This window comes from Choloepus didactylus, chromosome 3 (genome assembly GCF_015220235.1).
Source record: "Choloepus didactylus isolate mChoDid1 chromosome 3, mChoDid1.pri, whole genome shotgun sequence".
NCBI lineage: Eukaryota > Metazoa > Chordata > Mammalia > Pilosa > Megalonychidae > Choloepus > Choloepus didactylus.
The window spans coordinates 172851147-172878052 of NC_051309.1; the positions used below are offsets into that span (position 1 = coordinate 172851147).

General features: G+C 38.5%; 1 protein-coding gene across 2 annotated transcripts in view; it reads right to left on the reverse strand.

Annotated features, from left to right (window-relative positions):
- C3H4orf45 (chromosome 3 C4orf45 homolog) overlaps positions 1-26906 on the reverse strand; it is a 101649-nt gene that overhangs the window by 44803 nt on the left and 29940 nt on the right. For both annotated transcript variants that reach the window (XM_037830912.1, XM_037830913.1), the window contains exon 2: positions 5707-5939. In XM_037830912.1, coding sequence (XP_037686840.1) covers positions 5707-5939 — 233 coding nt within the window. The remainder of the gene's footprint in view (positions 1-5706; positions 5940-26906) is intronic.

Genomic DNA, 26906 nt, shown 5'->3' on the forward strand with positions numbered 1-26906 from the left:
TGCATTTATTTTCAGTAACATTTTTTTTGTGTCCAGAGAAAGAGCTAGAACCATGTAGCAGGGTCCCTTATATTTAAGTAACTGTTCTCAACTTGCTCAGTTTAAGGTTCCTTGATATCCTAGATTCAACCCTGGGAAAAGAATAGGTATCTCCAGCTTTCTAGCCTTGTTTGCTCTGCTTTCTATGAATTTTGTCAACACAGCTGCGGTAATCTGGGAGTGCTATATATGACTAGTCGGGAAAATTATAATCCTAAATTTATGATGATTTAGGAATTTCTATCAAAGATCTTAAAAAGCCAAGTTAAATGTCAGGTTTACAAAGCAGACATCCCTAGTATTTTATCCACCAGTGCTTGGGATATTAGACCACACCCAACTTTCATAATTCTTTAAAAATGTGCTTGAAAAGATCCTGGCTGTGAAGTCCAAAACCGCAGGTTTACTAGAACCCATTCTACTTTATTCCATCTTTTCTCAGCTTTGTATGTCATCATCATCAAATAATAGTTGTTGAAAACTTATTGCATATGCTCAGTTACTAACCATAAAACGCTTATTTTTTTTTTTAAAGCTGTGAGGTATACATTAAGACAAATATTCAAGATATTATACCAAGCCCTACAAAAATTAGTAACCAGCATGGTGTATTTTTAGCCTTCCTTAATTAAAGAATACAATTCAGTCACCCATCAGGTGTCTAGCTGAGAGGCCAGTGCATGTGGGCTGGGATGTCAGCAGAGATGTGGGGGCGCAGGGGCCTCACTCCCCCTTCCAAACTCATTGTTCTTCACGGGATCTGCTTTGAACAGAGTTCAGGGAGTGTAAAATGGTGACGCATGCCCTCCCTTGTTGTTTTCACGGTCTGTTGGAGAAAGGAAGCATCAAATATAAAATTTATTTTCTGGACTTCAGATATAAGTAAGATTTTATAGGGAAAATTACTTCCTGCAGTTTATTTGAGGAATCCTGTAAAGCCAAGCTTTGTAAAACTGGGAAAATATAACATCTGTGCAAAAGGAGGTTAATGACGTTAATATATTTTTTCAAGAAAAAGCAGGGTTATTGCCCTCCTTAGCCAGCGTTTCTCTCCCTCCCAGGTGGTCAGCTTGTGGCGCCCCCTCACCAAGGGCTCCCCGTGGCATCATAAAATGTATTACTTTATACAGTACTTAAGGATGAAAGGTGCTAGTGTAATTATTTTTATATTAAACCACAAACTGTTAGGATGCAAATAACTATAAGTATAAAGTGTAAACTAATCACACACCCGTTTGGGAAAGAACAGCAGCAATATAAAGGCGCACCTAATTTTAGAAAAGCTATTTTCCATTTTACTTTTATAACTTGGTTGAAAGGGAAGCTTTATTATTTTTTTTCTAATATCCTATATTGATAACAACATCTGGAGATTAGGAGTGTGACGGCTTAGGAATTTTAATGACACTCAAAATTGGTGACTCTGTGATCTCTGTAAATGAATCCAAAGGTAAATGAGAACTTTGCAGTGAAAAACACCCAGAAATTCTGAAATATGTGATTGCCGGTCTTCATACACATCAACTCCACACTGGCAATACTTTTCTCCAAGGTATTTTGCAAAAGAGAAGGATACTGTTGTGTGAGATTGGGCAGTTTGTGGGGACACACGGGGTTAGGCTGGGACAAGGAAGGAGGTTCAGCTGATGGTACCTCTTTCTTCCCCACAATGCCACACATTGTATTTGATTTTATGCTTTGGAAGATGTTAAAGTGCTTATCAAATAAAAATTCAAAAATAGCCATTACCAAGCTATTTCTTAATATATCAAATGTACGAGTGGCATCTATTAACGATTCATTTTAATTTTATAAATGAAGTGTATTGTGTGCAAATGATGCTCCATGGGAAGGTGGGAGAAAATTGAGAGAACCATGAAGAAAGGGAATGCATGCCTCATAAGAGAAGGCAATTAGGACTGATCCAGCCAGACCCCATCTTACAGAAAAATAATAACGCAGATGTGCACTTTACACGGTGGCTCCAGTCTAACGCTCTGACCTCGTTCTCTAGCATTCTGCCTCATGCGCCCTCCGGGTCCTTGAATTCACATGACCAGGGTTGAAATACTGACACCACCATTTATTAGCTGTGTGAGCTCAGATAAAGGGCCTCACCTGTCACACCTCGGTTTCCTAATATGTAAAACAGACATAATCACGGTATCTACCTCACATAAACGCTCAGTCAAGGGTAGGTCTTTTTATGTTTACTTTCTCTAAAGAAAATCATAATGAGAAAAATGTCCAGTAAAACAACTAACTTAGGAACAGTTTATTCAACAACCATCAAGAAACTCAACATCTCATCAGAAGTCTGTTCAAATGTCTGTAAAATTGTCACAAAGAAGCCCTCTGTATTTCATGATACTGGAGTTTCTTGCAGATAAAATTAGGCAGAATTTCAAAGCCTCAAAAATTTTAGTTTGATTATATCATATTATATCAAATATAAATATATTGATGGGTTGCCAGAGCTCTCCTTAATGCCTTATATGAATTTTTTTAAATTGTTATAATGTGAGATATGTTATGATTAATTGATTTAATATTGTCTTTGGATCACATCTATGAACAGTTAGTCATCAAGTTCATTATAACACTGTGTCTGTGGGAAAACCAGATGACTGAAATCATTTTATGAGGTCAGAGCACAGGAGTAGAAAATGGGCATCAAGAAGCCAGAGGACCTGTTGAGGTTTGGGTTAAAGAAAGGCCATGGGAAAGGAGACATGACCAGCTAAGAAGCAGTAAGAAAAGCAAGTCAGGTTAGCATGGGGTTGAAATCAAAGGACTGACTGCCTCCATATATTCTTGCAGAAATAACATTTACAGTTTGGCAGAGACAAATCCATTTAAAAAAAAAAAAATATGTGCTGCCCTTACATCTGAGATAATAACAAAATGGTGGCCTTTCCTGGTTTATATACACATATATTATTATGGCATTTTAGCCTACATAAAAGTGAGTAGGAAATAGTTACACAAAAAATTCCATCACAGAAAGAAACCTGATATTGTGATTTTTACTGACCTCTGCAATGTGGGCCAAATTTTCCAGGTGTCATTCAGCCTGGAAGTTATTATCTTTCTGCCAAAAGCCAGATGATGTATAGAACCCCTCCTTGTGCCCCAGATAGAGGATACCACTCCCAGGTAGGAAGTGCTGCCCCAGGCATTTTACCAAGAGTCTATGGCAGGTGCCTGAGCTTCCCGAGCTGCCAGCTTTACAGACCTGTAGAGCCATAAATTAGGAATAACAGCTGTTAGGGCTGTAAAAACCCAGGGGATAAAGGTCTGAGACACTGAGGAGTCTCTGAAGTTAAACCGAAAGCAAAGAGGTGATCATTTTGATTTGGATCATCCCGGGGCAAGGAAGGGGTAAGGGGTGTGGAAGAGGGGCAAGGAACAAGGGGGAAAGTTTGAACAGAAGGGGATTGAGACCTTTCCCTAAGCTACACCACAATGAGGAATTTTCTAGCTCCCTAATGAAGAGAAGCATGAGTTAATGCCAGAGATGTTCATATATTATTTGTAATAGGGAGCGTGTTTGTATGAGTGATGTGTGTGTATGTGTGTGTGTGTGTTATTGGCTCAAGTGTCAATTCGTGTGCCAAGTGTGACTGATTTGAAGTGGCTGCCTGAAGCACTGAATTGATAAGGAATCAAAGTCTGAATCTAGGCTCAAGAAAGAGTCTTGCGATCTGCCTTAGAAGTAGAGGAAATGTGCCTTGGGTGTGGAGGCAGCGATTAGCAGCCCCAGTGCCAAAACGTCGGCCTTCCCTGGTTGGTAAATTATATATGATTCATTGCAAATATGCGTAGTCATTTTCAGTGAGTCTCTTTTTGTTGTCATTATAAAGTTCTAAGTTAAAGGAACCCTTTAAGGCCGTGTGTACAATTATTGTCTGAGACTGTAGACCCCTGGAAACGGTTACTGTCACGATACCAGGGCCAAAAAAGCGCACAGCTGACAAGCAGCCTCCCTTAACAGCATGTGCCAAACAAGACTGGTTTCTAAATGTGCCACAAGATGGGAAAGAAAATCATACTCAGTCCCACAGAGATCAAGGGGACACTGCTACCGAGCAGAGCAGTGATTTAAAGCAGCCTGTGAAAGACTAACCAAAAAAACAAACTGAATAAACACCTCCCTGCAAGGCTAACTCGCTGCTGTCATCTCTTTTGGATTCTCAGCTGGCTTCAAAGACCAAGGAATACTTGAATTTCACTTCACTAGAGCAGAAAAATGTGTTATTAAGTTAAAGATGAAGAAGGAAGAGATGCTATACAGACTCAATGGACGGACAGATTGAGGGCTGTGCACAAAAGCAGGCATTCCCCCAAAGAATAGCAACAAGACAGCAAAAGTTCTGGACTCCGCTCAAACCAGTTGCCTTGTTCTGGGGCTGTTCTCTTCTTGTTTGAGATTTAGTCAAAGTTTTGATTTTCACTTTTCTTGACCTAAGAGGTATGGGACACAGTTTAAGAATGTGAGCATTCATTCTGTTCATCTGACACTAACATTAAATAAACAACAGTAAAAATGCTAACTGCTGCAATTTTGATATCAGCTGTGTGCCAGGCATTGTGATTAGTGTATTCCTTGTGTTCTCATATTTAATCCTCACAACATAATCATATTAAACACATATAGTCCTTGCTACACACCAGGTAATTTTCCCAGCATTTTGCAAATATGAACTTCAATGTTTACAACAGCTCCAATATTAGACACTAATATTTCATGATGAAGAAACTGAGGCACAGAGGTTATGGAATGTGCCCAAGGCCAGTCACAGCTGGGAAGTGGCTGAACTGGGATCCGGTGAAGCAGGCACTTGAAACACTGCCATGTGGAAGAGGAGCAAACAGAGGTGCCGAGAGAGGAACTCACACTCTCCCAAGTCCCAGAGCTAGACCTCAGTGAGAGTCAGGGTTTGAATGATTCAACGCCTGAGCTCCCAACCACTCTCCCGTGCTGCCACAGGTTGGGCCAGCCAGAGGTTTTTTCTTTGGTTAACCTTGACAATATGTGAAGTTGTATTATTATTGCTCTAAGAATTTGAGGAAATCAAATTATTTCATATTAGAGCCACATTCATTTTCGAGATAACTCAAAGGCATGCATGGAAAAAAAAACTGAGTTCTCAGATTTTACTTTGAAACAAAGGAGACTGTGAGCTCATACCTGCTTTCATACCAACAAAAGGAAATAAGACAAGGTTTCTAAGAATCCCCTGATTACATATCCTGGATTACCTGATATAAAGGCGTTACAAATACAGCAGATTTCAAAGATCTGTGACTCATTTTTTTAGCTTTGTGGATTATGTACAGCACAGCCTTCTCCCTTAACACCACCCACTCAGAAGGCAGGGCTAGGATGGGGGAAGTGTGTGGGAATGTCTTAGCATAAATGTGAATTTGAATGCATTCCAAAGCCAAAAACAAATGCTTTTAGATTATCCATAGCTTCATTTTCTTCACACCTCTCAGCTCATGTATTAGAATGGCTAATAGGGAATTGGGGCAGCAAGTACATTTATTTGCATATGCATCATTCTTGCAAAAATCACATCTTATTACTCCTCAATGACAGATCAAGCATATGAAGTTTTCTGTGGAAGAAATGTACTAGCATAGGCATAAATATAAGAGCAATACCTTGATGTGAAAGCCAGATTCAAGTCTTGTTTTGTTGATAAAATTATAGTCTGGTATTCCCCAACCAATTTCACCAACATGCTCATGTTTATATTTTGCTGGAAAGCTTCTGTTTGGGGCAGGCCTCCATAAATATCTGAGATCCCCAGTTTTTTCTGACACTGGACGCTTTTCTCCTATATAGGAAGTATGCTGATGAATTTTAGGTAGATGATCCTTTATATAATCTGGGCCTTAGAAAGACAGAAAAAAATAACACTTTTAAAAAATTCCCCACGCTTTATTCTAAGAGGCTGTTGTTATTTTAATGATGCAGATATTATTAACAGTCAACAATTATATTACACAATGTGTTCTTGGTGCTGTCATAAGCCTTTTAGATATTAATTCAATTAATCTTTATAATAACCAAATGAGAGAGGTAGTATTATTTTCCCCAGGTTACAAATGGGGAAAAAGCAGCACAGAAAGCTTAGTTTCTTGTGTAGAGATACAGCTAACCAACTCTTTAAATCCAAACACTCTGCCTTGTAGGTTTGGCTCTTAATTGCCACAGTGAACAATTGCTTTGATTATAAGCAACTTAATACAGACATGTTTCAGACATTGAAAATCTGAATGCAGACCTTGGAGCTTGGGGTGTTTTCACCTAGATGGTAAAATCTGAAATGAGAGCTAGAAAAATCCCAAAATGTATTAGAAGTAATTGGAAAATAGATAAAATTGTTAGCTGAGAAGGACAGCTTATAACAGATGGTGACCAAAGGCAGGGGTATTTAAAAAAATATTGATATTATAAAACAATGATTAGAACATAACCTGTGGATGCTCAAGTAGGTGAAACAATCAATATAGGAGAAGATCTGGGAAAAGATCACTTAAATAAAATGAGTACGTAAAGCTGATGATATGAAAGTGAAAAGGGGAGCTAAGACTTTCCAAAAGAATGGTATTGATTTAAAATAGACAATGTATTTACAGGCCCAGAAGCAATTTCAAAAGTTACATAACCAAAATGGGTGCAGGACTGGTGTGGGCAGATTAGGGACACAAAGAAGGAACTTATTTCCTGTTACCAAACGTTGACCAAAGACCTTGGAGGCGGTGGTCAACGATGGATGTCACGTGGGGCCCTCCTGGCCCTGAGACACCCTTCACCCTGCTGTAGGACCAGTGAGCTCAGTGTTTGCTGAGAGCAAGTGGGCAAGGCTTTGACACGCTGCCCTGCCCACACAGACCAGGTCCTCCGACGGAACGGGCAGTGTGGTAGAAAGTCCCTGCCTTGGGAATGTCACCTAAGCTTTCCAAGGAGGTGGAAAACATGAGAACTCGCACTTCAAAAACACAATTTTGGTAGGTGTTTTCACAGCTTCCTAATCACCATCACTCCCAAGGAGGCTTTGAATATTTGCTGAGTGGCTAATTTCACCTGATGAATACATTGTGGCTTCAATTTTATTTATGTCAGGTTTTCCCTAGGGGTAACTACTTTGGTAAAACATAGAATGGCCAGAGCATGAAAAACTATTTTCTTTTTCAATATGACAGGTGCTGAGGTCTCATCTACAAAATTCTCGTCTTAAGGAAATTTTTGCGATCTCCTCTAAACAGGGTGAAAACTGTTTTGCAGTCTTGCTGTAATTTCAGTATACGTTCAGGTCAGCATTTTCCCAAATACTTCTCTTCGAATGCTGAGAAGGCCTTATGAAAGTAAATGAAATGTAGGGGGAGGAGAGAGTGCTCTATAGTCAAATACATTTGGGAATACTGCTCACTATATTTGCCTTTTAGGTATTCACAATATAGGTAAGCATATTAAAAGTTCTGAGCAGTCCTGTGGTTAATAAACCTGTTGATAATTGTTAAGTGTTTCCCAAACTTGTTTAAACACGGATTTTTCCACCCTCAGCACCTGCCCCCACCCCGGGTCACTTATATGCATCCTACAGACACAAAGTTCAGGAAGTATCTGTATAATGTCTTGATTATCTTTAACAATTTGTCAAGGACCACAGATGAGAGCAGGCATATCTGCAGTTAGTTCCTAAGTCATTCTGTGGGCTGCAATACATTTTTGCAAAGAACCATTACTGGACAGCTGGGTCGAAGGGACTGACTTCTAGAGAGTGTGGTGGAAAATGCATCTGCTTTGCAAACCCACGGTGTGGGGTCCTATCAGGGTTCTCCGCAGATTTAGGCAAGTCACCAGACTGCTTGAAGCCCCTGTTTCCTTCCCACACACTGTAGAAATGATGTAATGCAGTGTACATGGCAAACTGGAGAACTGTAGATTCTTGGGGCGGCCCTGCCTGCACAGGCAGCCAGGAGGGGCTGTCCACCGCGCTGACCCACGCACCTGCCCATGATGCAAGGTGGCTTGATGCCATAGTCCCAAGCGGGGTTCCCACCTTCACAGCAGGTCACCTCCAGCCTGTCCTGGCTGCCCACATCAGTAACCAACAGGCACTAAGCAGAAAGTTGGCTTCCCTGATAAGACAGTTCATGGAACTTTGTCATTAAATGACCTCAAACCTCATCCCCCACAGCCTAGACTCTGTGCTGGATCAGATTCCTGGCTTGGAAATAAAACTTAATTTGTGCCCAGTCTTTGGCCTCCTAGTCTTTATTTTTGCTTTATCAGTTTTCATATTTGTTCGACTATTCTTGCTGCATCCCTCAAGGTGTTTCTAGTTTTTCTTCATCCTGTGGCAGGCTTTCTTGGATCTTTCAGCCTCTTCTCACAAACTCCAGCCCTCATTTGCCAAGAAAAAGTTGGCAAAGTTGAAGTTATCCAATCTCTGAGTCTCAAGCTCCTCATCTATAAAATGAGAATGGTGATGCCTGTATTGCTGCTTATTGGAAAGCTGGGAGAGGATGCATTTGTTTGTTTGTTTGTTTGTTCGTTTGTTTTCCAGCAAATAGTAGTAACATTATATAGGTAGAAAAAAGAGAGAGACCTAGCTAAATAACAGATTGAGCTGATATAAACTCAGTTGAGTCTCTCTAAAAAATAACAGGGAAACAGAAGAGGGAAATATAATACCAGAGGCCTATCCTGTAGCTACCAAAAAAAGATGTAGCTTTTAATATTCCAAAGAGGAGGAAAGCCAAAGTCTTGACATGACATAGATATAGAAACCCAATAGGCCCTTAGGGACACAGGTTCCAAAAGAGCTTTAATTCAGGTCTCTGCTGAGGGTGATTATTGAGAGGATGCATTTTTTTTTTCACTTTTTTTTTTTTTTTTCATTTTAATTGAGATTGTTCAGATACCATACAATTATCCAAAGATCCAAAGTGTACAATCACTTGCCCCTGGGTACCCTCATACAGCTGTGCATCCATCACACTTAATTTTTGTTCAATTTTTAGAAACTTTTCATTACTCCAGACAAGAAATAAAGTGAAAGATGAAAGAAGAAAAAAAGAAAAGGAAACTCTAATCCTCCCCTATCCCTAACCAACCCCCCTCAATTGTTGACTTGTAGTATTGATATAGTACATTTGTTACTGTTTATGAAAAAAATGTTGAAATACTACTAACTGTAGTATATAGTTTGTAATAGGTATATAGTTCTTCCCTATATGCCCCTCTATTATTAACTTCTAATTGTATTGTCATACATTTGTTCTGGTTCATGGAAGCAATTTCTAGTATTTGTACAGTTGATCATGGACATTGCCCAGCATAGGATTCAGTTTTATACATTCCCATCTTTTGACCTCCAACTTTCCTTCTGGTGACATATATGACTCTGAGCTTCCCCTTTCCACCTCATTCACACACCATTCGGCGCTGTTAGTTATTCTCACATTTTGCTACCAACACCCCTGTTCATTTCCAAACATTTAAGTTCATCCTAATCGAACATTCTGCTCATACTAAGCAACCGCTCCCCATTCTTAAGCCTCGTCCTATATCTTGGTACCTTATATTTCATGTCTATGAGTTTACATATTATAATTAGTTCTTATCAGTGAGACCCTGCAATAATTGTCCTTATGTGTCTGGCTTATGTGTCAGTATATTGCCCTCGAGGTTTTGTCATCAACCCATTTTTTTTTTTAATATGGTTTTGTTCACTCACCATACATTCCATCCCAAGTAAATAATTGATGATTCTCTGCATGGTCATACATTTATGTGTTCACCACCTTCACCACTATCTATATAAGGGCATCTACATTTCTTCCACAAAGCAGGAGGGAGAGTCAAAGAAGGTAGAGAGGCAAAAGAAAGAGGGAAAAAAAAATGACAGCTAGGGAGCTGCAAAAGGAAAAATAACCTTAAAACAAAGTGGAATAAGGAATCAGACAATACCACCAATGTCAAGTGTCTAACATGCCTCCCCTATCCCCCCGTCTTATCTGCATTTACCTTGGTACATCACCTTTGTTACATTAAAGGAAGCATAATACAATGATTCTATTAGTTACAGTCTCTAGTTTATGCTGATTGCATCCTTCCCCAATGTCTCCCCATTTTTAACACCTTGCAAGGTTGACATTTGCTTGTTCTCCCTCGTAAAAGAACCTATTTGTACATTTTATCACAATTGTTGAATGCTCTAGATTTCACCAAGTTACACAGTCCCAGTCTTTATCTTTCCTCCTTTCTTGTGGTGTCTCACATGCTCCCCACCTTCCTCTCTCAACCATATTCATAGTTACTTTTGTTCAGTGTACTTAAATTGTTGTGCTACCATCTCCCAAAATTGTGTTCCAAACCACGTACTCCTGTCTTCTATCACCCTGCAGTTCTCCCTTTAGTATTTCCTGTAGGGCAGGTGTCTTGTTCACAAAGTCTCTCATTGTCTGTTTGTCAGAAAATATTTTGAGCTCTCCCTCATATTTGAAGGACAGCTTTGCTGGATATAGGATTCTTGGTTGGCGGTTTTTCTCTTTCAGTATCTTAAATATATCACACCACTTCCTTCTTGCCTCCATGGTTTCTGCTGAGAGATCCGCACATAGTCTTATTAAGCTTCCTTCATATGTGATGGATTGCTTTTCTCTTGCTGCTTTCAGGATTCTCTCTTTGTCTTTGACATTTGATAATCTGATTATTAAGTGTCTTGGCGTAGGCCTATTCATATCTCTTCTGTTTGGAGTACACTGCGCTTCTTGGATCTGTAATTTTATGTCTTTCATAAGAGATGGGAAATTTTCATTAATTATTTCCTCTATTATTGCTTCTGCCCCCTTTCCCCTTCTCTTCTCCTTCTGGGACACCGATGATACGTACATTATTGTACTTTGTTTCATCCTTGAGTTCCCGGAGACGTTGCTCATATTTTTTCATTCTTTTCTCCATCTGCTCCTTTGCATGTAGGCTTTCAGGTGTTTTGTTCTCCAGTTCCTGAGTGTTTTCTTATGCCTCTTGAGATCTGCTGTTGTATGTTTCCATTGTGTCTTTCATCTCGTGTGTTGTGCCTTTCATTTCCATAGATTTTACTAGTTGTTATTTAGAACTTTGGTTTTTGCCGTGTATATGCCCAGTGCTTCCTTTACAGCCTCTATCTCTTTTGCAATATCTTCTCTAAACTTTTTGATTTGATTTAGCATTAGTTGTTTAAATTCCTGTATCTCAGTTGAAGTGTACATTTGTTCCTTTGACTAGGCCATAACTTTGTTTTTCTTAGTGTAGGTTGTAATTTTCTGTTGTCTAGGCATGGTTTCCTTGGTTATTCAAATCAGGTTTTCCCAGACCAGAACAGGCTCAGGTCCCAGAGGGTTTCCCTGAGGGTGTGTCTTAGAAAATTGCTCCACCCTTTGATGCCTCGGGTCACTGTGCTTTTCTGCCCAGCAGGTGATGCCTGTTAGCCTATAATTCTTGACTGGTGTGAGGAGGTGTGGCCGTGTTCCCCCAGGCTCTGGGGTCTGGTTCTGAATGGAAAGGGCCCCACCCCTTTCCTCCTAGAGAAGACAGACACCCCAGGTGGAGGTCATTAGCATTTCAATGGTCTCACTCTCTGCTTGTGCTGTCTCCACCCTTCCTCCAGTCACAGCCCTGGAAACTGAAAATGACTGGGGCTTTCTCCACTGAGCCAAAAAAGAAACAGATAGTCCCCTTCAGACCCAGTCCAAGGTGACCCTCCGGCTCTCCAAGGTCAGTCGTCACCCAAAGCCTCTGTCTGTTTTTTGGGGATGCGTACCTGTAGTGAGCAGTTCACACTTGCTACTTAAAACCCCAGTTGGAGCTCAGCTGAGCTATATTCGCTTGCTAGGAGAGAGCTTCTCTCTGGCACCGGGAGCTTTGCAGCTCGGGCTATGGGGGAGGGTTCTCACGACTTGGATCCACAGGTTTTACTTACAGATTTTATGCTGTGTTCTCGGGTATTCGAAAGGATGCATTTTATTTGCTAAAGTGCTTAGCTGAGAAGCGGGTACACAATACACAGCTAATATCATTAGTAGTGTCTTTTTATTTTTGTTTTTATTTGAGGCATTGTCTTACCTATTTACAGTCCTTTGAAATCTTAGACACTTTCACTGATCAACCTATTCCTTATTGTGAATGAACTTCCTGTTCTTTCCTGACAGCTCTTCTAGAGCAGGGGACGGCAAGCTTTTTCTGCAAAGAGCCAGGGAGTAAACATTTTTGGCTTTGTGGGCAATACAATCACTATCACAACAACTCACATCTGCCATTGTAGCACAAAAGCAGCCATAAACAAATGAACATGGCCGTGTTACAAGTTATTTATGGACACTTAAATTATAGTTTCATATAACTTCCATGCATTATGAAATATTCTTTTGCTTTTTCTCCAACCATTTAAAAATGTAAAACCATTCTTAGATCACAGGTCCTACAAAAAACAAATGCAGGACAAATTTGACCTAGGGGCCATAGTTTGCCAACCCCTGCTTTAGATGGTGGACACTGAAGAAGCGGATGTCACAGTGGCAGAAAAGAACACAGGTAGGCAAGTCTGACAAGTGTCACAACAAACTTCATTTATAGCCAATGCTGGAAAAGGACCCAGCTATAGTATGTATTAATAGAAAAGGAGAAATTCCAGCTCTGAGGCAAATGTCTCTTTCTGACCTCTTCTCTGAATTTTCATCTCTATCTTACTTTTTTAATTGATTCATTATTTCATTGATTTATTTAGTCAACAAATATTTATTGAACACCTACTGTATGCCAGGCAGTATTCTGAATCCTGTGGACCTAGCAACGAACACGGCAAAATCCCTGCCTTCAGGGAACTTACATTTTAGTTGTGAGGCAGGCAATAAAAGTCAACAATCCTTCATTATCTTCTATCTGGATTATTACAATGGCCTCCTAACTAGTCTCAGCTCTAGTTTCTTTCCTTTCCAATCCATTCTCCACACAGCTGCCAAGAGTGACCTAAAAGAGATAAAATCAAATACCTCCTATGCTGGTTTGGATGTATTATGTCCCCCAAAATGCCATTATCTTTGATGCGGTCTTCTGTGGGCAGGAAATGTATTGGTGTTCATTGGGCTGGAGACTTTTGATTACATATTTCCGTGGAGATGTGATCACTCAACTGTGGGCAAGATCTTTCATTGGATGGTTTCCATGGAGGTGTGGCCCCGCCCATTCAGCATGGGTCTTGATTGGTTTGCTGGGGCACTATATGAGCTCAGACAGAAGGAGCGAGCTTACTACAGCCAGGAGGGACACTTTGAAGAAGGCACAGGAGCTGAGAGAGGAACTGCAGTTTACAGAGACATTTTGGAGATGGCCTTTGAAAGCAGACTTTTGCTCCGGAGAAGCTAAGAGAGGGCAAACACTCCAAGAGCAACTGAGAGTGACATTTTGGAGAGAAGCTGAGCCTAAAGTGGAACGTCCTGGGAGAAAGCCATTTTGAAACAAGAACTCTGGAGCAGTCACTAGCCACGTGCCTTCCCAGCTAACACAGATTTTCTGGACACCACTGGCCATCCTCCAGTGAAGGTACCCGATTGCTGATTCAACCGATTGTTGAAGGTCCAGTGAAGGTACCTTGGACACTTTATGGCCTTAAGACTGTAACTGTGTAACCAAATAACCTCACTTTTATAAAAGCCAATCCATTTCTGGTGTTTTGCATTCTGGCAGCATTAGCAAACTAAAACACCTCCTCTTCTACAAAAACATGAGATGATTTTCTCCAGCACCTCTAAATTTGTGTCCATCAAGATTTCTCAGGATTGCAGACTAGTGTTTTCATGATCTAACCCTAGATCCTATTATTCATTACTATTACCAATTGATTCATTGCTCTCCTTCACCTTTTCTCATTACCAAAACTAATCTTTCAAGGCTTATGTAAGTGCTGAACTTCCTGGAAAATATCCCTAATCTCCCCTGGTCATGTCTTCACAGTAGTTTCCTTTCCTTTCCTTTCATATTATACTTATTGGATTATCTCTATTTTTAAGTCCTAGAAGGTAAGGACTAAGTTTTATTTACCTCTGTAAAAAATCTTATTTCCTGGTAGTGCTTTGAACATAGTAGACCCTTGAGAAATGTGTGATGAATGGATAAATAAATGGTTGATTAAGTAAATGAATTAAAGACCCCCATCATAAAACTGAAGGTTTATAAAGTGACTGTATTAGAGGCAAGCACTTTAAAAATCTAATGAGCAATCTAGTTTCCAGAACTGCTTTAAACTCTCCCACTCTGAACTTTATGATGGGACATGTAAGGATAAGACAGAGGAAGAACTGCTTTTCACAACATTTATTTTTAATAGAGGTAGAGAGAAGGATGAAAGCTCACAGTAATATTATTTCATTCTATAATATTGCCTGATGAGGCCAGTCCTCCACTTCACTGACCAAAATGAAACATACTAAGGAAATATAAAGGAACCAAATGGAATGTGGAAAATAACATGTATATTTATATTCTGTTGACCACACAGGCAAAGTAAGGCCATTGCAGATGTGCAGTGCAGAACAGCTCAACATGTTGGGAAAATCAAGTGAAGGCAAGGGTCAGAGGGGGTAGTGGGTATGTGAAACTATGAAATGAACTCTGATGGTTTGTTTGATTACTAAAACTGCTAATGTGAATAAGTCTCCAATTTCAGGAGTTACCAAAGAATGGACTCATGGATTGGAAATTTTTCAAGTGCTGTGTTTCAATCCACTTGGTGCAAGTATACAGTGGTCTAACTACTGAAAGAACTGAAAGACTCTTTGTCACATTTTTGAAAGAGCCAAATAAACATCAGGCAGAAAACATCCTTGCTACCTCTATTAGTTTCTCTCTCAAACAATAAACCTCTGGTAGACAATCTGAAAACATTAGGAGCAGTGGTTACTAATCAAACTGCCTCCAATATGCTCATGGGGATTATTGTGTCATGAAAGTAATTGATATAATTATAAAGAGAATTGTAAATTGGAATTCATAGTTATAAAGAATTAGGGAATCCGCTTGACACTTATGCAGAATTCAACCAATGATTCAGTTGATATTGATATCACCCTACTATGTGCCTGGCACTTGGCCCAAATCCGTATAAGCAAAGATTAACGTGACATTGGCATCTGTTATTCTGGTTTACCATACAATCTAGAGAAGATCATGTTTGCCTCCTTTAGGAAACATTTTCTGGTTTTCATGACAGATGTTGTTATGCTTGAAACTTTAAAATACAGTTTGTTCTATGTTTCTTGTGCATGCTTAAATTTCCTAGCTGTTTCATGAGTATGTATCTTGCTCTCTGCTTGTCAAGCAACCCACTTGTCAGTTCCTTTTAGGGACTTACACCATCTTCCATAGCATCTTGGGCATTTCAATACACTAAGCAAATGCTCACTAGTATTTGTTGGAAAAATGACTGCTTTATAACTAAAGTTGCTGATGTCATCCAAAAATATAAAATTCCATGGTTTTCTTGGTGAGTCGAGAAAGAAGCAGGATCAAATGTTTTGAAAATATATCTGGGCTTTTGCTTTAAAAATAAAACTCACAAACTCATCTTGACAAAATTTTGCAGCTGGGTGTTTCTCCATAAATTCACCTCACCCTGAAATCTAAATGGAGAACAATAGATAGCTTTCATTCATTTCTTTTTTTTTTTAATGCAGTTTTATTGAGATATAGTCACACACCATACAAACCATCTGAGTCATCCATTTCTTTTTAACTTGGAATAATCCTAGTATATATGTGCATGCTATAGTCAATTTTATTATGGGAAACTTGGACTATTCATGAAGATAGGCTATAGATAGTCTCACAAAAAAAGGATCTTAGCAAGATGTATGTTGAAGTAGTAAAAGCCCATCGAGAACTGCAAGTAACAGGAAATCCATTACAAAAGGGATTAAATAGTAAGAAAAATTTATTGTTTTACATAACATGACCTTCCAAGGTAGGAGGGATCAAGGGCTGCTTAATTAAGCAGTTCAGTGATGTCCTTAGAAGCTCAGGTTCTGTGCATCTGCTCTGCATCCTCAGAATACCCAGCCGCCTTCAGCCCATCTCCCCTAGAGGTTCCAAGAAAGCTGTCATAGTTCCAAGTATCGTATGCAGATACAGTAATGTCAAAGAGGGTGTGTGTCTTTTTTAATCAACAAAGAAGATATTGACAAAATCACAGACAGATTCCTCTCTCATTTTATTGGTCAGGATTGAGTCATACATCTCTTTCTACAACCAAGCACTGGCAAGGGGGTTGAGATTTCAGTGACTGGCTTGGATGAATCAGGATTTAATCCTGAGTCATGTGAAGCCAGGGACAACACCCAAATAAAATGAGGGCTCTCTAGAAAGGAAGAAGGGTATACTGACTCTGGATTATCTGCAACAATTCATAAAAGGAAGCTATTTCTCACAGAAATAAATAACACACATACTCATGGATATAAGGCAACACAGACTTTACTGTCTACTTATAAGTAGACTTTACTATCTAAGACTACATGAAATTATTTAAAATCATACTTTACTCTCCTTTGGCTTCTTGATCACTTGTGAATTATAATTTTGGTGTTTATGCTATCATATATGAGAATCTAACCTTATACTGAAACAGTATAAAAAAATGGAGACAAATCAAAGACTCAGCCAGAAGTCATCATGACAAAATGTAAGGGAGAGAGCAGTTGGTTTTCCTCAAATCTTCAAACCCTTAATCTGTCACAACTACTCAACCCTTCCATTGCAGTGCAAAAACAGCCAGAGACAATATGTAAACTAATAAGCATGACTGTGTTCCAATAAAACTTTATTTATGGACACCAAAACTATAAATTTTCATGTCACAAAATGTTTTTCTTCTTTTGATTTTTTTTCAACCATTTACAAGTTTAAAGACCATTTTTAGCCATACAAAACAGGTGGCAAGCCAGATTTGGTCCAGAGACATAGTCTATCACCCTCTGATGTAGAGTGGGTCTCATATTGGCCTTTTATATTACATTCTCTCCACACATATTTTAGGTATGAAGCTTCTCTTTGTGCTACAGTTAAATAGTTGAGTACGTAGCTGCACAAATTAGTGCTTCATTTAAATGCACTGTTTTCCAGACTCAGGAAAGAGCATACCTTTTATTTATACAGTAATAGGTCCCAAATGAAGAGTAATGTTTTACCCTACTTTGCCAGGTGTTAATTTGGCCCTTTGCCATTTCTGACTTTCTGCTAACTGATTATTATTAGAGTTGTGCAAGTGACCAGTGAGAAAATACAAATATGGTTAACCAGCCAGTGTAAATTAAAAAAAAAAAAGAAAATTGGGGTGGGATATTAAGTTATACAAATAGGTTGGAAATGATAACACTAAGAAAGAATTACTCTGGTTTTACTTATACTGAAAGAGCTGAGAGGATATGCCTTGCTCCAATAGTGCTGTGAATAATGATGGTAATTACTGCCTAATCCAGAGAGAAGAGCAGAACAAACACCAGACTGGGTTGAAATAGCTACCCTACATCCTCTAATCTTCGGTCCTGTGAGTTTAAACATGTACCGCTGATTTATAACAGCTTAGCTTCAAAAAGAGAACAGACATGAAAAGAAACCTTACCTCTTTAAATATAGACATTCATGGTAAGGCACATCCCAATTGCAGAAGAGTTAAAATGTAATTTATTTAAAAGATGCTTTTTAGCCTGGATGAAATATGGCGATTCCCTTCTCTATTCCTTCCATAAACAGTATATCAGAAAAGGAATGTATTTATAGATGGCAGTAGGTGACTTCAATTTAGAGCTGGGCAATTTAGACCAGTCAGTGGTATTTTCCTACCTTGTAAATTATATAATAAACAAGTGGAAATGGCTAAAGCATGCTGTAATAAAAAAAAAGTGTAAACCTACTATTTGGATTATTGAAAAATATTTTTATCCTTTTTAAAACACCTTTGCCCTTCTTCATTAAGAAGACTGAAATAAAGTGACCCCTTATTCATTCCAAGAATGGATTTCATGATGCTGAAGCACTCTTAAAATGGATTTGTGAACATGAGATCTATTAGGTGCATAAAGCCACATGAAAGCAGAGATTTACAAATTAATTTAAATTTCCTTATCAGTGCATAGCTGAATATTGAGGGATCTATTTTTCCATCCAGGTGAACAAACATTTTCTTTTCAAACCAATTTGATACAATAGAGCACTTGGGTAGGGCGAGTGACAGTGGAGATTTTGGTTTTGGCTTTACTGCCATTCACAAACAGGACTTGGAAAGTCATTTTATTTTTCTTGATTAACCTCAATGTCTTTTTTTTCCCCTAATAGCTTTATTGAGGTATAATTGACATATAATAAACAGCACATATTTAAAGTGTGCAATTTGTTAAGTTTTGATATATGTATACACATGAATAGGTTGTCAGTTAAAATTCAGGATGACCAGTTAAGTTTGAATATCAGATAAATGAGTAGTTTTTTTAGTGTACATCCCATATATTGCATGGTACATATATTTAAAAAAAATTCTTTGCATACCTGAAATCCACATTTAATGGGACATTCTGTCTTTTTATTTCCTAAATCTAGCAATCTTATTCATGAAATATCACCACAATCAAGATAAAGAACATATCCACAACCCCCCAAATTTTCCTTGTACAACTTTGTAAACCTTCCCCCTTGACCCCCTTCCCTTCCCCTCCTACTCAGACACCAATGATTTGTTACCATAGATTAGTTTGTATGTTCTAAGATTTTATATGCATGGCATCATACGGTATGTACTTGTTGTCTGGCTTCTTCCTCTAAACATAATTATTTCAAGATCATCCATATTGTAACATGTATCAATTGTTCATTGTTTTTATTGCTGAGTAGTGTTCTGTTGCATGGATACAACACAGTTGTTTATTCTTTTACCTGTTGATGGACTTTTGGGTTGCTTTCAGTTTGGAGCTTGTGCTGGTTTGAATATATTATGTCCCCCAAAATGCCACTTTTTTTAATGTAATCTTGTGTGGGCAGACATATCAGTGTTGATTAGATTGTAATTCTTTGAGTGTTTTTGTGGTGATGCGCCCCACCCAGCCATGGGTGATGACTCTGATTGGATAATTTCCATGGAGGTGTTACCCCACCCATTCAGGGTGGGTCTAAATTAAATCACTGGAGCCATATAAATGAGCTAACAAACAGAAGGAACTCAGTGCAGCTGAGAGGAGCTACAGCCAAGAGGGACACTTTGAAGAATGCACAGAAGCTCAGAGAGTAGCTGCAGATGAGAGACAGTTTGAAGATGGCCATTGAAAATACATACTTGCTCCGGAGAAGCTGAGCGAGGACAAACACCCCAAGAGCAACTAAGAATGGCATTTTTGAGGAACTGCAGCCTAGGGAGGAACGTCCTGGGAGAAAGCCATTTTGAAACCAGAACTCTGGAGCAGACGCCGGCCACGTGCTTTCCCAGCTAACAGAGGTTTTCCGGACACCATTGGCCATCCTCGAGTGAAGGTACCCAATTGTTGATATGTTACCTTGGACACTTATTGGCCTTAAGACTGTAACTGTGTAACCAAATAAATCCCCTTTCATAAAAGCAAATCCATTTCTGGCGTTTTGCATTCCAGCAATATTAGCCAACTAGAACAGAGCTGTTACAAATAAAGCTGCTATAAACATATGTGTACTAATCTATGTATGGACAAATGCTTTCCTTCCTTTTGGGTAAATACCTGGGTGTGGAATGGCTGGATCATATGGTAGGTAGGTAGTTGCATTAATTTTTTCAGAAACTGCCAAATTGTTTTCCAAAGTGATTGTACCTTTTACATTCCCACCAGTAGTGTATGAGAGTTTCATTTTCTCCATATCCTTGTTAACACTTGGTTAGAGCTGGTTTTTAAAATTTTCACCATTCTGATAGGTGTCTAGTGGTATCTGATTGTAGTTTTAATTTGCATTTCTCTAAAAACTAATAATTTTGTGCACCTTTTCATGTGGTTATTTGCCAATGGTACAAAGTCTATTCAAATCTTTTGTCTCCTTTGTAATTGAGTTGCTTTCTTATTGTTGAGTTTTGATAGTTCTTGATATGCTTTGGATACAAGTTCTTGTCAGATACATACTTTTCAAATATTTTCTTCTAGTCTGTGCTTGACTTTTCATTCTCTTTACAGTGTCTTTGGAGAGCAGAAGTTTTAATTTTGATAAAGTCTAATTTATCAATTTATTCTTTTATGGATCATGCTCTTGGTGTCATATCTAAAATACCTTTGCCTAACCCAGTGTCACAAAGATTTTCTCACATGTTTTCTTCTAGAATTTTTATAGTTTTAGGTTTATGTTTAGGTCTATGATCCATTTCAAATCAATTTTTGTATATGGTAAGAATTATGGATTGAAGTTCAACTTTTTGCATTGTACATCCAGTTGTTCTAACACCATTTGTTAAAAAGACTATCCTTTCTCCACTGAATTACCTTTTTACGTCTTAGTTATATATATAATCTCTTTGTTAACTGGTTCCCTGTGTAAAATGTGTTTCTGACTGTGAGTTGCAGTCAAAAAAGTTTGAAAGCCACTTATATAATGGTCACCTGAATCATTTTTCTTTCTCTCCTCTGGTCTCTTAATCATACCTATCTATCACTACTATACATTCAGTCCTTCTTACTTCTTCAATTTCTGCTATTCCTCTAAACCTTCATTTTCTGTTAAAGCACATTTATGATCTCCTTAGGAAACATTGTTTTCACTGCTGCTTCAATTTTTCCCTCTTCTTTCTGCTATCCAGGGAAATGATGAAATGTTTTATTTCTCCCTGCCAAGTTTGTATCACTCTCTGTGTATTCATGTTCTGCCCTTTCATTCAATATTTCCTGTGGCTCACAATTGACTTACAGCAAACCATTTCATTTTTCTTTTTACTTTTTTTTTTCTTTATTGGGAGCCATCATGATGTGGAGAAAAGAGAAAGGGCCATATCTCCATCTGAACTCTATTACATAATAATTTTGTAACCTTTTTCAAAATACTGTCTCTGAGGCTCAGTTTCTTTATCTGAAAAATGAAACTACATCTAACAACCTCATTTGGTTATTTGATTAGATGATATATTGTACGTAGCATATGCATCATGTTTAGTCCTATACCTGGCACATAATATAGGCCTGATGGTAGCTGTTATTATTATATTATGTACCCTCTACTCACTTCTGCTATTTCCATCACCTACATCATATCTATTCCTTCTGCCTTCCTATTGCTACTGTGTGCCTCTGCAATATTAGGCCTGAGATGATTAAATGCAATGCCCTGAACTACTGTAGCAAGAGCTGTTTAATGATATTACATGGGAACATGGTACCAGGCTGATGAAGAAGATCATATCTAATTTTACTCTAAAAAGAAAGAAATTCTTCTTCCACAAATGAAACCTTAAAATCTCCCTCCCATCACCAAGGCAGACAGAACAATACTGCTCTGTAAAGAACACAGCTACTAGAGAAGCTACCACTCAGCTAAGAGGGTCAAAGCTGTAGCTCAAACCATCATTCCCCAGGACCCACAAGCCAAACATAAGAATGCTGTGTGATTGCTGATGGGGGCAAGAATATTCTAACTTAGATCAGATAAGAAGATGCTGAGCACAGAAAAGAGATTCAGACCGCACTACTGTCCGTTTAAGAGTTGTCAGTAGTGGAGTACAATATGAAGAACTAGAGACTATCTAAACCTATTCTATATTTCTTTTTTCTTCTTCATTAAATATTGAAAATACTCAAGAAGCCACTTGATGATTTCCTAGTTTCCTAGCCAGAATAGGTCCTACCTGATTATAAAGAATTGAAATCCTGGTGTTTAGCATGGTTGTTCTATTTTGTACTATGTCTTAATTTTAATAAATTTACTCATTTTTATTTTTATTTATACACAGTAAGCTTATGGCTGTTATTTACCACAATTAAGTCATTATTATCGATCCTAATTATAAATGATGGCCTGGTACTGAAGCTACAGTTTGAAGGTGTATTTTAATAACTCCTTACAGAAACTTAGGTAAAAACCCATCAACTGAGGTGTCTGGATACCTGGATGTGGCAAGATAATGTTAATCTGAGCTTTAACGAGCTTTAACAAGCATTAACAAGTCAAGAGCTGCACCTTCCAAGAGAGTAGCTATTAGCTTCATGTGGCTATTGACTACTTGTTATGAAGCTAATCCAAATTGAGACGTGCTGTCAGTAGAAAATACATGCCAGATTTCAAAGGCTTAGTACAAAAGAAAATGTAAAATATCTCATTAATAACTTTTGATATTGCTTTCATGTTGAAACCAATTTGGGTATATTGGGTCAAATAAATTACATTATGAAGTCAGTTTCACCTGTTTTAATTTATTTAATGTGGCTAGTAGGAAATTTTAAATTATATATGTGGCTTGCATTATATTCCTTTTGGACAGTGCCAGTCTAGAGTTTGTAAACTTGTGAAATTCCATGATACTTAAAGCTGGTGGATAATTATACCCATGGCTCATTAAGATTAGGAAAACTTGTTGCAGGGTTTGTTAGAGAGGGCGAGGTCTTTAACTGGCTGAAGAGTCAGACAGAAGCAGTCTAGAAGGGTCCATCCAGAAGACGGTAGATGGAACCAATTTGAGCAACCCTCTATGCAATGGAAAAGCTAGTGGCTTTAACCTGTGGATAAGTGTGCCACGCCTTGCCACTGCAATGTAATGTTCAACTTGTTACTCATGCCTGAAACCTGCCTCCTAGGCTTCTATAGCTAATTGCTCACAGTTGGATCCCTTTTAAAGTGAGATTACACTTCCTACAGGATATGTTGCACATGCTGACATCTCAAGAGTTTCTAAGTTTTTCACTCAACACAATACTCATTTTTAGATCATATCATGGCTTTGCACAAAACTCTGAGCGTGAAAAATGAATTGTAGGCAATACTAAGTGGTGACAGATAGAAATCCCCAGGATCCATTCCAGTTGTGATCAAATAGATAAAGAACCTTTTTAAAGACAGCAGGTTTTTAAGTCAGAGCAATCATAGACTGACAGTAACCTGATAATGATGTATACTTGATGTATAAATTTAAACTGTCAGGCAGAGGTAGGTGGACCTTATGGGAGCATGTAGGAATTGGGGAGTCAGAGAGGCAAATGTTGATAGTGCCCATCCACCATTAGAGAGGGCTGAGGGCTCTCCTCTTGAGAGGCTTAGCCTAAAAGAGGGGAATTACGACTGGTCAGGCTATGATGGTTTAGTGCCATTTAAGCCAGTGTTTAGCACTGTTTTTCCTAGAATGCTTGTGTTCTTCTAGTATTGTTTTTTTTTTTAATTTTTATTTTGAAATAATTTCAAACATATAGGACAGTTGCAAATACAATACAAAACCCATACAGAGAACTCCAACACCCCCCACCCCCAGATATCCTTATCTACCAATTTTACATTTTGCTACTTTGCAGTACCTTTCTTTCTCTTTCCTTCCTTCCTTCCTCTCTCCTCCCCGCTCCCCCCTCTCTTTCTTTCAACTATATCTATTATCTTTCTATCAATTGTCTATCTACCCATTTATCATCTTCTGAACATTTGAGAGCAGGTTGCATATATCATACTCCTTGAACTCATAACACTTCCATGTACATTTCCTATGAACAAGGATATTCACTTATGTCATTAATATAACTGCAGTTAATTCAAGAAGATTAGTATGGATATAAAGCTTAAATTCTATGTTCCAATTTTTCCTTATGCCCCCTTTGAGCTTTTCTTCTCCATTCTTAGATCCACTCCAATATCATATATTGCATTGATTGTCATTAACTCTTAATTAACTCTTTTTTTAAATTAACTGTATCAAAAAATTTTTTTGAAAAGATATACAATAAAAAAACATTTCAAACAAAGTGTAACAAGGGAGTAAGAAAAAGACAACCAACCTAAAATAGCTACTTTACTTCCAACACATTCCTACTCTACTCCAAGAAAATAACCTAATATAGCAACACTTCTGTGAACTGGTTCCTACCATACCCATCAGAAATCAACAAACCATAGTCATTCCTGGGCATTCCCAGAATGTTAAATTTACCCACGATAGCTTATCTGTTCCCATCAGGCCATCGTTCCCCTTCATTAATTTGCCCTCCATCACCAGTTTCCCCACATTCCATACCATAAACCATCTATTTTAGGAATATGTTCTTTAACCTCCAGGTGTTTGTGAATTTTCTAAGTCTCTGATGGTTATTGACTTCTAATTGTATTCTGCTGTGGTCAGAGAATGTGCTTTGAATAATTTCAATTTTTTAAATTTATTGAGGCTTGTTTGATGTCCCAGCATATGGTCTATTCTGGAGAAAGTTCCATGATCACTAGAGAAGAATGTGTATCCTGGTGATTTGGGATGTTATGTTCTATATATGTTGTTAAATCAAATTCATTTATCAGATTGTTTAGGTTTTCAATTTCCTTATTGGTCTTCTGTCTGGTTGATCTATCTATAGGAGAGAGTGATGTGTTGAAGTCTCACACAATTATTATGGAACCATCCATTGCTTCCTTTAGTTTTGCTGGTATTTGTCTCATGTATTTTGTGGCACCATGATTGGGTGCATAAACATTTATGATTGTTATTTCTTCTTGTTGAATTGCCCCTTTTATTAGTATGTAGTGGCCTTCTTTGTCTCTCTTAACATCCTTGCATTTAAAGTCTATTTTATCTGAGGTTAATATTGCTACTCCTGCTTTCTTTTGGCTGTAGCTTGCCTGAAATATTTTTTCCATCCTTTCACTTTCAATTTCATTGTGTCCTTGTGTCTAAGATGAGTCTCTTGTATGTAACATATTGACGGTTCATATTTTTTGATGAATTCTGCGAATCTATATCTTTTAATTGGGGAGTTTAATCCATTTACATTCAATGTTATTACTGTGAAGGCATTTCCTGAATCAGTCATCCTATCCTTTGGTTTATGTTTGTCAGATATATTTTTCCCCCTCTCTCTCTTAATGTCCTTTATTGAACCAATATTGAATCTCTTTAGTACTGAACTTTTTTCCATATCTCTCTCTCCTTTCTTTGTTTCTCTGTCGGTAGGGCTCCCTTTAGTATCTGAAATAAGTCAGGACTTTTATTAGCAAAATCTCTCAGCATTTGTTTGTCTGTGAAAAATTTAAGCTCTCCCTCAAATTTGAAGGAGAACTTTGCTGGATAAAGTATTCTTGGTTGGAAATTTTTCTCTCAGAATTTTTAATAAGTCATACCAGTGCCTTCTCGCCTCCATGGTGACCTCTGAGTAGTCGCTACTTAGCCTTATGCTGTTTCCTTTGTATGTGGTGAATTGCTTTTCTCTTGCTGCTTTCAGAACTTGCTCATTCTCTTCAGTATTTGAGAGTCTGATCAGGATATGCCTCGGAGTGGGTTTATTTGGATTTATTCTATTTGGAATTCGCTGGGCATTTATACTTTGTGTATTTATATTGTGTAGAAGGTTTGGGAAGTTTTCCCCCAACACTTTCTTTGAATACTCTTCCTAGACCTTTACCCTTCTCTTCCCCTTCTGGGATACCAATGAGTCTTATATTTGGATGTTTTATTTTATCTATCATTTCCCTGAGGTCCATTTAGATTTTTTTCAATTTTTTTCCCCATTCTTTCTTTTGTTCTTTCATTTTCCATTCTGTGGTCCTCAAGGTCGCTGATTCATTGTTCAGCTTCCACTAGTCTTGTACTATGAGTATCCAGAATCTTTTTAATTTGATCAACAGTTTATTTCCATAAGATCATCTATTTTTTTAGTTACTCTTGCAATTTCTTCTTTATGCTCTTCTAGGTTCTTCTTCATGTCCTTTATATCCTGTGCCATGCTCTCATTGTTTGTCTTTAGTTCTTTGATTAATTGCTCCAAGTACTGTGTCTCCTCTGATCTTTTAATTTTGGTGTTCAGGTTTGGTTTATCTGTATCATCTGGTTTTATCATATGCTTTAAAATTTTCTGTTGTTTTTGGCCTCTTGGCATTTGCTTTACTTGATAGGGTTCTTTTAGGATATGTAGGATTATTCAAAGATGAATCTCTAATTTGTCAGATCTACAGCTTGGTGGCATACACTTTCTCTAACTAACCAGCAGATGGCATCACAAGTCACCTATTCCCCTCAAGTCAGTTCTCTCCAACTTTGTCTTTGTGGTGTGTGGGGGTCTGATTCTTGTGGGGTCCAATTGGTGCACCAAGTTTGGGTGTGTTGTTGGTGCTGTCTGCCCTGAATGTGGGGCATGTGTCTGAGTGGTCAGGGAGGGAGGGCAGCTTTAACAATAAAACCTGGAGATTTAGGGCTGTTGCAAGAATCTAAACCACAGATTGTCTCTGCTGCTGACCCACAAGTCTTTGGTATTGGCGAATGGTCTCTGGGATTTCTGAGTGGGTCCCTCTTCCAAGCCTTGCCCTTCTAGGGCCTCTGCTGAGGGAAGGCTGTGCTACATCACAAGTGTGCACCATCCCTCAAGGGAAGTTCTGGGCTGCTGGGCCGTGTAGGTGCATTCCCAGCTTGCTGTAAGGATGGCTGTATGGGGCTTGCCAATCTCCCCCTTTTCACACAGCTCCACCTTCCCAGCTCTGGGACAATTAGCTGTGGGTGCGCTAAAGGCTATTGTCCATGCCCAGCACTGTGGTGTGTGCATGTGCTGCTGGAAACACCCCCCATCACACTGGGTTTCTTGGCATGGCTCTGAGCTGTGGCCCCAGTGCCGGGCAGGAGCGTTCCCAGCCCACTGGGAAGATGGCTGCA